Source organism: Lepidochelys kempii, chromosome 8 (assembly GCF_965140285.1).
Source record: "Lepidochelys kempii isolate rLepKem1 chromosome 8, rLepKem1.hap1, whole genome shotgun sequence".
In the NCBI taxonomy this organism is placed as follows: domain Eukaryota; kingdom Metazoa; phylum Chordata; order Testudines; family Cheloniidae; genus Lepidochelys; species Lepidochelys kempii.
This window is the reverse complement of record NC_136387.1, coordinates 55969780-55984489: the sequence shown is the minus strand read 5'-3', so window position 1 is coordinate 55984489 and position 14710 is coordinate 55969780. Positions and strand designations below refer to the sequence as shown.

General features: G+C 40.8%; 1 protein-coding gene across 5 annotated transcripts in view; it reads left to right on the top strand.

The window, feature by feature from the left end:
* Nucleotides 1–14710, top strand: part of TRMT1L (tRNA methyltransferase 1L) — a 64265-nt gene that overhangs the window by 13553 nt on the left and 36002 nt on the right. For all 5 annotated transcript variants that reach the window (XM_073356671.2, XM_073356673.2, XM_073356668.2 and 2 more), the window contains exons 2-6: nt 2878–3027; nt 4934–5044; nt 7980–8093; nt 10317–10381; nt 11836–11965. In XM_073356671.2, the coding sequence (XP_073212772.1) occupies nt 2878–3027; nt 4934–5044; nt 7980–8093; nt 10317–10381; nt 11836–11965 (570 nt within the window). The remainder of the gene's footprint in view (nt 1–2877; nt 3028–4933; nt 5045–7979; nt 8094–10316; nt 10382–11835; nt 11966–14710) is intronic.

Here is a 14710-nt window from a genome sequence, read left to right as displayed (position 1 = left end):
AAGCTTTCGTGTAGCTCATGAAAGCTTATGCTCAGATAAATTTGTTAGTCTCTAAGGTGCCACAAGTACTCCTTTTCTTCCTGCTCGTAGTGTCAGCACAGTGGCAGCTGCGTGCCCTGCTCCAGCCTGCTACCACCACTTCACTGCACTGTGTGTGCCTACTGAGGAGCTGCAGCACCTCTCACTCGGCAACACACATAGGGTGCAGCAACGGGCAGCAGTTGGCAGGAGCAGAGCATACAGCCACTGGTAGTGGCACAGCCAGCTGCTATCATGCTGAGACCATGGGCAATGGTGACTCAAGTTCAGGGAGAACAAACAGGTCAGAAAAACGACATGATGCTCTTGAGGTCAGGCCTAAAAATTAGTCCTGAACAGATCTCTCTACTTTATATTTGCTTTGCCTTGTTGTAAATGACTACTGACAGTGCAAGGTGTTGGAAAACCTGGCCTATGGTCTGCTCACCTCTGGCAGAACCAATGCAGTCTGAACCAGTTTGTCCCCACTCTGGATAGGAAGTTGCACCAGTTCAGATAGTTGTCTTAACTCTGTCTGACAATGCAGTTCCTAACGGTTTACAACAAATTAAATGCTCCGCTTCTAAGCTCACTTTTTATTAAGCTTTTCTTAATAATTTATTTTGGTATATCATATTGTGTAGTTTTTTGAGTGCAGTAACCTGTACTTTTATCCTGAAAGCTCAAACAATTCATCCTCTCAGTTTTGCACTTAAGTTCCAGCATTCAAATACGGCTTCTATTGCTGCATGAACTGACTACACAATTGTACCAGTTGCTAATTATTTTGGTTTTTAGCAATTTAGACATGAAGACTAAATCAGTTTTAGCACATGTAACACATTTAGTCACATCTCATTTGAATTTCGCACATGTATTAATTTTATATATATGATGGAATTTCTCCTCCATTCCCCCTCTGCTTATTTAATTGATAAACAATATAAGAACATATCCCCAAATAGCTAGAATCTTTCCCTTTGCCTGTGTACTTTCCACTTATAAAAGCTGGCTGCTAAATAATAGGACTTTCACGAAGAATTGGAAACTCTTTCAATAACTGGCTCCTACCACTTGCAAACAGTTAACCTTTTTTACATGGGTGGTGGGTGAACACCCGCTTTGGGGAGGCTAGCCCGCCAGCTGCGCCCCTTACACCCGACCCCATCCCTGTAACAGGAGGAGCCTTGGGGGGGGCCCCCCGTGACTGCAGGAGCCCCAGGGCTCCCCACCCCAGCCACGCAGGGCCAAGCCACCCCCTAACCCCACTGAGCGCCTGACCGAGCTGCCCGGCCAAACCAGGCCAACCCTGGCCAAGCCGGGCCGAGACGCCCCCCAGCCGGGCTGCACCCCGGCCCCCCCAAGCTCCAGGCCAGCCCCAGCCACGCCAGGCAGATGCAGCAAGCAATGGCAGGCAGGCAGCAGCAGACGGTGGGGGCTCGGGGAAGGAGAAGGGGCAGAGCCACTGTGGCTTAGCCTTCCCTGGCCTATTATAGCTGCCACCCATGATCATTTATCATTATTAAGCTAACACACTGAGTTTGGACCCTGAGCTTCTCCCATCAAATTCTCTAAATTCATTTCTTGGCCTCCATCTCCAGTGCCCCCCCCCTTTGAATTCCTCTACGTGTGTTATTTTAAATTATTAAGTACTAATTAGCTATATTTTAAAATAGATTCCTGGAGTTTGGATACCTTATTCTTGTCTACTTTATGGGTTTCTGGCCTGACAGGGGTTTTCTGTCTTTGTTTTCATTCCCTGTGCACTCATCTTAGGCTCTGCCATCTGCCAGAAAGTAAAATTTACTTCATCATCTGTAAAAACAGCAAAGAGTCCTGTGGCACATTATAGACTGACAGACTATTGGAGCATAAGCTTTCGTGGGTGAATATCCACTTCGTCGGATGCATGTTCATCATCTGTATTTTCTCCAAATGCTTCACTGTATTCTTTTGGCCACAGATTCTAAATTCCAAAGGAATGTTTTCTTCTTTTGGATCGTAGAAACTATAAAAATGGTTTTGAAAAATAAACAGCAGTTTAAAAGGGAATCCCCATTTATAGAAGATGTCTCTCCTATCTCTGTAATATCTTGTAGTTCCTATCTTAAAGAAAATGCAATGGAGGGGAGAGAAATTATGTCACGTTACAACATTTTTGCCTAGATTAGAACCATCTAGTTTGAGGGTATGTTTGCACTGCAGATAAAGGTGTGACTGTATCACAGGTAGGCACACCTATGCTTATTTGAGGCTAGCTAACGTGAGTAACAATAGTAGTGTAGACATAGCAGCACAGTTTAACAACCAGAGTACAGACACAAGTCCCCAAAGTGCTTGTACTCTGATTGCTAGACCATGCTGAAGCCCATCCTTCTATATCATTGCTGCTGCTATTACCCATACTATCTAGAATAATGCTAGCACAGGTATGCCTACGCATGCTATGATCACATCTTCACTTGCAGTGTAGACATACCCTGAGTCCTCGATCCAAAGTAATGTTTATCCAAATTTTGTTTAATAACCTATATCAGTTTTGTAAAATTCTACTTGCCCAGGATAGATAAATTTAATTTTTGACAAGCAAGTGAAATAGAAATATTTCATTAACATCAGACTCTCCATGTTCAGGGTGGGTGAGTAGATTTTTCTGTCAGAGGTAATAAATTTTCCTGGCTGTTTTTCAAAAATGAGATGTAGGTACCCTGAGTTACGCTCCTCTCTCCAAAGTCACTGCAATCCTTTTCGTATGTGATATGTAGCGGGAAAGAATGGGAAACTGAAACCATAATTAACACATCATTCAAATGTTATATAAACAAGTTGATTGGTTTCTGTTTTTGTTTTTTTTTTAAGATGGCGTGGTTGTTTCTGGAAAAATGGATAACAAACTAGATGTGTACATGTCTGAAGCAGAAATGAAAAACAAAGAGGAAAGAACAGAACAAGAGTCTATAAGGGAGTCTGATAGTACTATTTTGGATGCCTCATCTGATTCTCCAAGAGGTTTGCTAATAAACTGCAGGAATCTTTATAGTAGGGGAGGGGGAAAGGATGTGAAATGTCATAGTACAGGTTGTGCTCCAGTTTCTATTTCAGCCACAAATATATACTGATACACAGAAAAGGCTGTACTCCCTCTGACGCCCTGGATTTCAGATGTTTTTCATCTGAGCTGGTATTTTCCCCTGAATCATTTCTAGAAATCTCTTCTAAGGTGCTTACTGACACAGGAGCATAAAACAAGTCATGTTGTGAAAGAGCTGGGGTCTGCATCCATATTGTAACTGAAAGTGCCACCTTTTTCATTCTCTTGGTTCAGATCCGTGACAGGGACTAGAGAAAGGCATTGTATTGAGCACAGAACTGGGAGCTAGAAATTTCTGGGTCGTAATTCCAGTTCCAACACTTACGAGCTCCCTGGCCTTGGGCAAGTAATGTAATCCCTGCTTCAGTTTCCCTACCTCATAAGGTACTGTGAAGTTTAAGGTTTTTAAAAGGTTTTAAAAGTGGAAAACCACTATAAAGTCAAGTATTATAATGAATCTGGGTCTCCTGTGTCAGAGCCGCGCAATACAGTATGTAAAGGCAACAGCCAGACTGGTTATCTGTCAGTAAGGAATGGTGCCGAATTTAGTAAAAGCAAGAGAAGTTGTGAGTATTTGAAAGGTTTCAGAGGAGCAGCCGTGTTAGTCTGTATCCGCAAAAAGAACAGGAGTACTTGGGGCACCTTAGAGACTAACTAATTTATTACAGCATAAGCTTTTGTGGGCTACAGCCCACTTCATCAGATGCATAGAATGGAACATATAGCATGAAGATAGATAAATAGATATGCATACAGAGAAGGTGGAAGTTGCCATACAAACTGTAAGAAGCTAATTAATTAAGATGAGCTATTATCAGCATGAGAAAAAAAACTTTTGTAGTGATAATCAAGATAGCCCATTCAGACAGTTGACAAGAAGGTGTGAGAATACTTAACATGGGAATCCACAAATAAAAGATGTAAACGTGTGAAATTCTTCAGTTTAGCTTTTTGAATATCTTTAAAAAACAAAAACATGGGTTAAGTATCCTCACACCTTCTTGTCAACTGTCTAAATGGGCCATCTTTATTATCACTACAAAAAGTTTTTTTTCTCCTGCTGATAATAGCTCATCTGAATTAATTAGCCTCTTACAGTTTGTATGGCAACTTCACCTTCTCTGTATGTGTGTGCATACAGATATATATATAGATCTTCTTACTATATGTACCATTCTGTGCATCTGATGAAGTGGGCTGTAGCCCACAAAAGCTTATGCTCTAATAAATTTGTTAGTCTCTAAAGTGCCACAATTACTCCTGTTCTTTTTGAGTATCTGAAAGTAATTTTAGAGGGAGTTAATCTCAACCCTGCCAGAAAAACAGCCCAGAATGGATGAGGGATTTGAGGTGTATAATGTGCCATGGTTGTATTAATAATTGTACTTTGTACTAATATAGTAAAGTATATCTGTAATATATTGGGCTTTCCAAACAGCTCATAGGACAGTTTTGCATTTGCATACCACATTTTTCATGATGTGCTCTCAGTCTATGGAATGGCATCAGCAAAGAATCCACAAATATAAGATGTAAACATTGTGTGAAATTCTTCAGTTTAGCTTTTTGAATATCTTTAAAAAACAAAAATAAATAAATCTGGAACATGTAGGAATTCAGATAAGTTACTCCATTCTGTCTATAGCACTTTCATCAGATCTAAGTTTTAAAGGTGAAGAATACAAAATATTATTCCAGCTGGCACAAGACTCCCTCTCAGCTAGCATTAGAATTGAAGTGGCTGACAGAAGAACAATATGAACTGAAAAATAATTGGGATGTGAAAGCAGAAGTGTTTAACTTGAAAATCTCTTTAACTTTTAGAGAAACATATTTCAATTCAAAAACAGCTTGCTGATCTAGAGAAACTAGCTGACCTGAGTGAAAGTGAGTTTACCTCAGCTGTTACCCAGAACACAGATCAACATGTTGCAGGTATTTACATTCTTCTTTTTAATGTATTTTAAAAAATTGTCATTTTTTTGTACTCGAGTGTTTGAGTCTTCAAGTTTGGAAGTTTTGTGTTTTTTTAAATTGCTTACTGTTTTTTCCCCACCATTTAGCTAACGTCAGTTCCCACTTCATGTACCCCATTCTTAATGAAATAGGAAAGGCCCCAGTGGCTCCATTTTTGTTTATTTTTCTCTCAGCATAGTAGCATCAGTACTGTCATGAACATACATAGCTAAGAAAATTGTGTTACCCTGTTGGCCTACAGCTAGAAGTTATGCTCAAACATTGTTTTCTAGTGTCATGCCAGAGGGGTGATCAATATATTCCTTGTTTGAAATTAAAAGAATAGGATTATTATTTGAATAGTTGTCCTCTTTGCAGCTGTTATTTCGCTGTCTGGCTTGCCTCAAAGCATTTTTACTTGTAACTGTTACCTCCCCAGGAAGCATCGTGGCCAGAAAACATTGGAAGGTTAGTCTCAGTATTCTTTTCAGGACCGTAGCTGTTGTCCTGAATTTAAGGGTCGTATATACCCCAGAATATGATCAAACTAATTGCAATCATATTATGTGCACTCACCTACTATAAAGTAATAAAACAAAACACCACATAGTTAAGGGTGAATTGAAAAACAGGATTTCAAAAGCAAGGTCATAATTATTTGGCAGTTTCTGCTATTCAAAATTTAAAAAAAAAAAAAAAAGAACAAGTCAACGACTAAAACAAACAAAAACAATGGATAAAAAACCTTAAATCTAGTCACCTCTAATATTAAAAGTTTATTAAAAAATTTAAAAAGTAATAATTTAGTAGGCTCACTATAGCCTATACGTTTTATAAAAATTAATTATAAATAAATTAGCTAATAAAATATACTTTAAAACACACCTCTAAAGCCATATTAAAAAATGTATTTTTCCTAATACCTTTTCTCCATGGTGGGTAAGCAACTGGCCACTGTGAACCTGCTGTTAATTACCTAATACAGTTACATGTACGAATCATATGTCAGAGCAGAATAAGACTCTGAAAGCTGGATTTTTATTTGAGGGTGGCATTTGAGTTATTCTGAATACCTTTCAGTGCCAATGGATTCTTATACAAATTAATCATCACATCCCTGACTTTAATGTTTCTAGAATTGTTGCTTTAACATAGACTAGAGAAAATGATTTATTCTAAAGAAGGGATTTAAGAGTCTTGTCTGAAAGTTCGTTTTGGAGATTCGGAGGAGAGAGAGAAAGCAGACTCTAGCACTAAACAAACTAGGGGCACTGCCAGCAGATCGAGGGACGTGATCATTCCCCTCTATTCGACATTGGTGAGGCCTCATCTGGAGTACTAAGTCCAGTTTGGGGCCCCACACTACAAGAAGGATGTGGAAAAATTGAAAAGAGTCCAGCGGAGGGCAACAAAAATGATTATGGGGCTGGAGCACATGACTTATGAGGAGAGGCTGAGGGAACTGGGATTGTTTAGTCTGCAGAAGAGAAGAATGAGGGGGGATTTGATAGCTGCTTTCAACTACCTGAAAGGGGGTTCTAAAGAGGATGGATCTAGACTGTTCTCAATGGTAGCAGATGACAGAACGAGGAGTTATGGTCTCAAGTTGCAGTGGGGGAGGTTTAGGTTGGATATTAGGAAAAACTTTTTCACTAGGAGGGTGGTGAAGCACTGGAATGGGTTTCCTAGGGAGGTGGTGGAATCTCCTTCCTTAGAGGATTTTAAGACCCGGCTTGACAAAGCCCTGGCTGGGATGATTTAGTTGGTATTGGTCCTGCTTTGAGCTGGGGGTTGGACTAGATGACCTCCTAAGGTCCCTTCCAACCCTGATCTTCTATGATTAATGTGTTTTTTTAAAAGATTTTGCTTGAAGTGTAGTTACTCTGAAATGAGGAAAATGGCACTGTGTGGGGCTCCATGGGTATTGTGTTTCAATGACTTCCTGATGAAATTTACAAGTAAAATTTCCCCCCATCTCCGAGCTTGGTAAACTCAACCTGGAAACTGAAAGTCAAACTGGGTTCTTTCTGCCTTGTGCATCAATAATAGCAAAAGTTGTATAGTTAGAACTGTGTAATTCTCTGATTGATGTCCATGCCAGAAATATCTAACTCATGCTCCTGAATCTGTATTTACATGGCTCATTAGCAATGTTCCCTCTAATTTTTGACAGGCCATGTGTGCAAAAAATTTCTTCTGTACAAATTGTTGTGCTTCTGTGCAAATTTTTGTGCGTGCGGTGTTTCACCATGTGCGTGAGGTTTAGGATCTGTGTGTGCGCACGCGTAAAGCTTAGAGGGAACAGTGCTCATGAGTAAAAAGTAGCAAAAACTTAGTTTGTCAGTAACTAGATATGAATCTGAGTACACAGAGAGAAGATGAGTTGAGTAAGAACATGTCAGAAAAATGACTGTGTAAATGACATTAGCCACACTTTGAAATATTATTTGATGAGCAATTCACTGAGAGTGGATTGGGTTGAAATAATTATTATTTATTTGTATTGTGGTAGTGCTTAGGAAGCTCTACAAACACACAACAAAAAGATGGCCCCTGCCCCAAGGAGCTAACAATCTTAAGTATAAGACAAGAGGCAACAAGTAGATAGAGCATCATGAATAAAACAAAAATTAGAAAATGTTATTGGAGGTTTTAAAGGGCATATGATACCTGCATGAATGGCATTTTGGGATTATAAACTTAAATATGTCTGAATTTACAGAGCATAATCTTTTATTAGACAAAAACACAATTCTACCTATACTAGATGTGGAGGAAAATAATGTTTTGTCTCAAATATGCATTAGTTGAATGTATGGAAATGTATACAACTATATAGCGACATATACAACTCTAATCTGCTTATTAATTGCATACTTGTATCTCCTTGTTTTGTTCTTATACGGATTTTCAGCTGGAAAGAAACCTTGCCCACTGTGTCCTGAAGAGAAATTCAAAGCTTGCTATAGTCATAAGCTCCATCGCCACCTTCAAAATTTGCATTGGAAGGTTTCTGTTGAATTTGAAGGTAAAGTCTTTTATACTTGAATAGATTGCTTATATTTTATGGAACAAAGTACAGCATAAGATTAAGTGGCAACGTAGAGCCCAATTCTGTAGTCCCCGTACATTTAAAATTTCCATTGACATCAGTGGGAGTTTCACTGTCATAAAGACTGCTAGATTTTGACCCTAAATCAGAGCCAATGGTATGTTCCTCTTTAAACTTGGTGTTTATAGCAAAAGTTAGTGTCTGTATTTCATTTTTTTCTGCCAGTTTAAAAATTGCTACATGTATATATTAAATTACTTTTTAATATTAATATCAGGAAATATCTATGGATATTTCACCTTAATGTGAGTTTGTTTATATACACCTAATCAGTGGTGCAAATAAAATCCATTTCTTAGGGCAGGGCGGAGACCAGCAAAGGGGAGCATGTGACCCTCCATGTGACTCCTCACTACCCAGCCCGGGGCCCCGTCTCCTCCCCACATCCATCCCATGTTACCTAGTGGGGAGCTCTGTCATCCTCCTGCTGCACCAGAGACTTCTGGGCAGTAGTCTCCCAGGAACAGCAGCAGGGAAAGGAGCAGAACCCCCAGGCCTGCCCACTGCCCTTCCATGGAGTTGTTTCTCTGTCCTCCCTCTGTGTACCACAGCAGCAGCCCCGCCAGAGGACTGGGCTGGGGGCGGGAGTGAGGCTGGGGGCAGTTCAGCTGCTGGAGAAGCTGCCGGCATTCCGCTCCTTTCCCCGCTGCCCCTCCCAGCGGGAAAAGGAGCAGAACTCCCAGCCCCGCCCCCCAGCCCTCTCCTCCGGTGGGGCTGCTGCTGTGGTACACAGACAGAGACGCAGCTCCTTGGAAGGGCAGGGGAAGGGGCTGGAATTTTTCCAGGGGGCTGGGCGGGGCAGTGGGGAAAGGAGCAGAACCCCCCCAGCCCTGACCTCCAGCTCTCTTCTCCGGCAGGGCTGCTTCTGTGTCTTTTCGGTATGCCATACCAGCTATAAATAGTTTGCTAGTATGGCATACTGGCCTATTTGCACCACTGCACCTAATCCAATTTCAGAGAAGTAAGCCTCTCTATAAAATGCAGAGCTTTATAGTGTATGGACACTTAACTAATACCATAAAGTTTTGTAATGTATAACCAAATGAAAGTCAATTTTGGCCTATCATATAGATGAATATCTCAAACTAAAAGTATGTGATTCTCTGTTTTCTACTGCACACTTTTAAAATAGTTTCAAGCTAAGCATTTTTTAATGGAAAGTAATTGCTTAGCAAGTCATGAAAATAGTGTTCAAACTGTAAATATTTGTGATTTTCGTTTTGTTAGTTAAAAGTTTTCAGTTAATTTCTCAATATAGTCATTTGTGCATTTACTTTATATAGCTGTACAAGCTGATCAGGAAGATTCTTCAGTTCTGAAGAAATTGTTTCAAATACCAATGTATTTAGTTGTCATGTGTTATATGTAAGCACAATATTGTGATGACTTGTTTACAAAATGCATTGAAGTCCAATAGTAAAAATAGGAATTGGAAGGGAGGGAGCATACACGCTCAAAACAAAGAAAAAGATAGCGTGGTCTGCTATAGAAAAGCAAATGTAGAGTGAAGGCAGGAAGGGGGAACAAGGTGCCAATAAGAAGACACAGTAGGTTACACTTCTAAAGTTTATTATATGGAAAATTGTTTGGCAGTATTATATTTACCTACAGTACACAAAAGTGTTTTATTTGTTTAAATTGCAGTCAAGGCTTTTGTGGTGTTCACAGCACAGGTATTTTCATTGGTTAGTAGGCTGTGAGTTTTATTTGAAGTCTATGGGACTTGGAACCTAAGTGGTTAAAAGTCTCTTTTGAAAATGGAACTTAGGAGCCTAAAAAGTTTAGATGCTTTTGAAGAGGTTACCAGTCAGGTAGATGTTTCAAGTCCTAACAACTACCCAGTACAGTTCTGCGACCTGAGTGCCTGTCAGTGATTTTTTGTTTGTTTTAAAGTTTAACAGCAGAAGCATCTCTATATTGATAGGATATATGTACCAGAATACAAATAAATAATAAGAGTAAATAATAGCATCTACTTATTGTAGAAGCACCTAAGGTGCTCAAGCAAGATCCCATTACAATTGTACTAACAAGTAACAAATAAGATAATCCTTACCCCCAAATTGCTTATGATATATGATAGTTATGTACTATGTATTTACCATACTGTAAGGTGACCAGAACTAGTTTGTTTTCCAGGATACAGAATGTGCATCTGTCACTTACCTTGTCGCCCAGTGAAGCCAAACCTCATTGGAGACCAGGTAACAAATACTAGATCACATATGCTCATTTACTCAATAAAAAAGGGGAAACTAGGAAGAACTTTTGTGAAGTGTTTCAGTGTAGTCTTCAAACATACGTTGTTTTCTGTAATGGGATACAGAACCTTATGATCCCCAATTCAAATTCAGCCAAGATCTTTAGGTGGTGAGAATTAAACCTTTCTGATGTTAGTTGAATGGCCTATGGTATGTGTAATGGATTTGGTGGTCTCAGTCCTGTTCACCATGGAACGTCACATAAAATAGTACCACATTTTGGACTAATCAGCAACCTTGTTTGCAGTCACAGGAGAAGCCAGATACTTAAGACACAGAAAATAAATGTATTCTTTTGACCCCTAGAAGTGATCTTTTTGGGTCAGACAGAGAGAGGGGCAGTCGTATGGAGAAAGCCAGTACTGTCACTTCCCATGCTATGCCTTTTCTGTGCACATACTTTTGTCAGCAGTCTCCAGTCCAGAACCCTGTGGGATATCAATAAATAATTACGATGCATACTTATTGGGAACTAAATCCTGAAACAAATAAGTCCTGAACCCCTTCTTCTGGCCTTCCAACAACCCCCCAGAAGCAAGCTCCCCACAGACCAGGACACGCCAACTCAAAGCGGAAGACCCTTCCATAACAGACGCAAAACCTGTAGACACATTTCCACTGCTGTGATGATCTTAACCCACCCAACACACCCTGCAAAATCCATGGGTCCTACACATGCCTATCACTGCATAGTGTACCTCACCCAGTGCACTAAATGCCCCAAACAAGAACAACTATATGGGTAAAACAAGACAATTTATGTGCTCTCGAATGAACATAAAAGAGAAAAAACACACTATCACCTATGGGTGAATACTTTTCACAAAGCAGTCATTCCATATCCAATCACTCTCAGTCCTCATCCTGAAAGGAAACTTGTATAACACTTTCCAAAAAAATGAGCATGGAAGCTTAAATTCGTAACTTTGCTAGACACTAAAAATCATGGACTGAATAAGGACACTGAATTTACGGTTTACTACAACAATCTGTAACCCACTAACCTCCCGTTTCTGTCTTATGACTGTAGAGGTGTTAACTCACCACTTCACCTTGAGTGTTGTCTTTCAGTGTGTGCTAACTATTTATGCTAAACAATCTGTTCCACCTTGAATTTAGCTGTGACATCAGGTCAGGTCTACACTACAAGCATACATTGGTATAACTACATCACTTGGGTGTGAAAAATCCACACCCCTGAGTGACATAGTTATACCATCCTAATCCCCAATCTAGACAGCTACCATTTCCCACAGAGGTGGATTAACTATGCTGACAGGAGAAGCTCCCATGTGGTAGGGCATCTTCACTAAAACGCTACAGCAGCAAAGCTGCACAGGTGTTACTTCACTCACTTTGTTTCCCTGTATTTTAAAACTACACTGACTCCTTTACAGAGCTCTACGAAAATGGGAGCCCATTATCACTGCATCATCTGTTCTGCAACCATCACGCGAAGGACTGACATGATAGGGCATATTAAGCGCCATGTGAACAAAGGAGAAACTGAGTCCAGGTATATTGCAGGTAAATTATTTAATGTTCCTGCTTTATTTGTAAATGGTTCCTTTACACGGTGCATTGTGTGTTATAGCTGGGCTATATGTTTGAGGGACTGTCAAAAGTAAGCCTGTGCTAAAAGCAAGTTTGCTCAGGGTTAGGAGGAAATAAAAACAAGAGAGATCTATCCTTTATAATATAGGTTGCCAAACTGTTAATCTGACATTTTTTCTTGGATAACCCCAAAAGGCTGGCGTGCTGAGTTTGTAGTGTTTACCCTCTGCTCTGCCCTCCTGCTTTGTAGCCTATACATGTAGGTATTTGCTAGGTAAGGCATCGGCATAAGAAAGCTAGTAAAGCAATGAGCTTACAGGCCTCAGGCCTGAAAGACAATAGGTTAGCTAAACAAGGCACAAGGCCCAAAAGCCTTAGCATACGCAGTTAACCAGGAGTAACCCTAGGTCAGAGGTTCTGAATCTTTTTCTTTCAGAGACTCCTCCCTCCCTCCCTCCCAACAGGCTATAAAAACTCCATGGCCCACTTGTGCCACAATAACTGGTTTTCTGCATATAAAAGCCAGGGCTGGTATTAGAGCATAACAAGCAGGGCAATTGCCTGGGGTCCTATGCCACAGGGCCCCCCCCCACGAAGCTACATAGTTCAGGCTTCAGCTTCAGCCCCTGGTGGTGGGGTTCAGGGACCTGGGCTTCAGCCTCATGCCGTGGAGCTTTGGCTTTCTGCCCTGTGCCCCAGTAAGTAATGCTGGCCCTGCTTGGAGGCCCCCCCTGAAACCTGCTCAAGGCCCCCTAGGGGGCCCTGGAACCTCTGGTTGAAAACTACTGCCCTAGATCATAAGATATCACAAGATGGAACACTGTCATGACTCAACTGCTGACAGATTATAGCAGCTATATGGGATATTTTAAGTTAGGAACATCAGCAGATATCTGACACAAGAGAGCCATGGTACCTAATTGATGTATATGCTAATGAGTTTGAGGTAAAAGGCCTAGTAACCTATGGGAGAAAGGCACCCCAACATTAGTAGGGTGAGGAAACACAAAAGGGGAGAAGCTCTTACTGAATATGCATTAGGCATAGTAGCATCAATGTAATACATTATAGAAGTTATATCCCGGCCTGCGTCCCTTGGGAAAAGCAACTCTTGGGAGATGCCAGGATGACTGTTACTGGTGATGGTGATGATGATGATGGAGAGAATGATACTTCAGGTCCTTTTGAAAGGGATGGTGTGAGTATATGGCTGCTCAGATGCACAGTCTGTATTTATCTCTATCTACATTGCTGGGTTTGAAGTGTTTGACTTTACTAATTGTGTTGGTAAAACTATTGCAAATTCAAAGGCTTTTCCTAAGTGAGAGTGTTGCAACCGTGCACGTCAGGGTTCCCATCAGAATAATAATTGTAATACTGGGCCTAATCTTTGGACGAGAACCTACCAAACCTCAGTGTTAATTAGGAATTCTTAAGTGATTGATATAATTAGTACACGATTAATAGATCAGGCAACAGCTCTGTTTTTTGCTCATAAAAAAACATTATTTTGCATTAGCTTGATAATCTTGGAAATGTCAATACCCAACCTTTTCAAAAGAATGGCACAGATAGTGGGAGACAGTACCCGTAAAACAAAACTGGCGTGGCTAATTTCATGCCTCTCTGTTTTGGCAGCATCCATTTATTTTTAAATCAATCCCAAGTATAAATCAAGTTCAGATAAATGCCAAAATGCTGAATTGTTTTTGTTTGAAGTGCATAAACATGGACTATTGAAACCAGCTGACTGTCTTCAGGTCTACAGCATGTTGATAAAAGTGTAGATGGTAGGTTGCTCATATAATTCAGTAAATCAGAATCCTATTGCAAACCCCCATAAATTATATGCACTAATCTTTTGACTGGATCGGAGATAAACTGGAAAAGCTAAATTATATTATTGGAATGACTCACTCATTCAAAAAAAAAAAAAAAAAAAAAGATAGTTTAGCACTAGATTTCAGGTACTTTATTTTTGCAAGTTATTAAAAGAAGAGGTTACCTGTAACTGTAGGTTCTTCAAGATGTCTGGTCCCTATTTGTATGCCAAATGTGGGTGCACAGGTGCTCCATGCACCAGAGCCAGAATTTTTTCAGCAGCAATGCCTGTTGACACACACGGCTGCCTTATGTCGCCATGTGCTCCAGGCGAGGTTAGAAGAGGCCTTGTAGGGTGACGCACCCTCAGTCTCTCTCTTACCACAGAATAGAGAGTTTGCAGCAGAGAGGAAGGTGAGCAGGTATTGGAATATAAATAAAGACTACACATCTCAAAGAACCTCCAGTTACAGGTAAGTAACCTCCTCTTCTCCTTAGAGTGATGGTCCTTATATGTATTCCAAATGCGGTTGAGTATGGAACAGTGATCAGCTCAGAGGTGGGTGCAAGGACGTGATTGGTAAGGCCTGTTGCAGGATGGCACGGCCTATGGTGGCATCAGCAGCTGCCCACTGGTCTGTGGCATAGTACGCTGTGAAGGTGTGGACAGAGCACCATGTTGCCACATGGCAGATCTCATGCTAGGGTACGTCCACCAGGGAGGTGGAGGTGGTCACATGCAGGCCTCATTGCCACTTCTGTGGCCAGGGAGCAGGAGGACATGTCTACTGCACCCACCGCGGCCTGGAGGCTGACTTGGCCTCAGGCAGCCCTCATCCAGCAAGGCCTGGAATCACTGGCCTTTGGTCTGTGTCATGTTCTCCAAGAACTCCACTA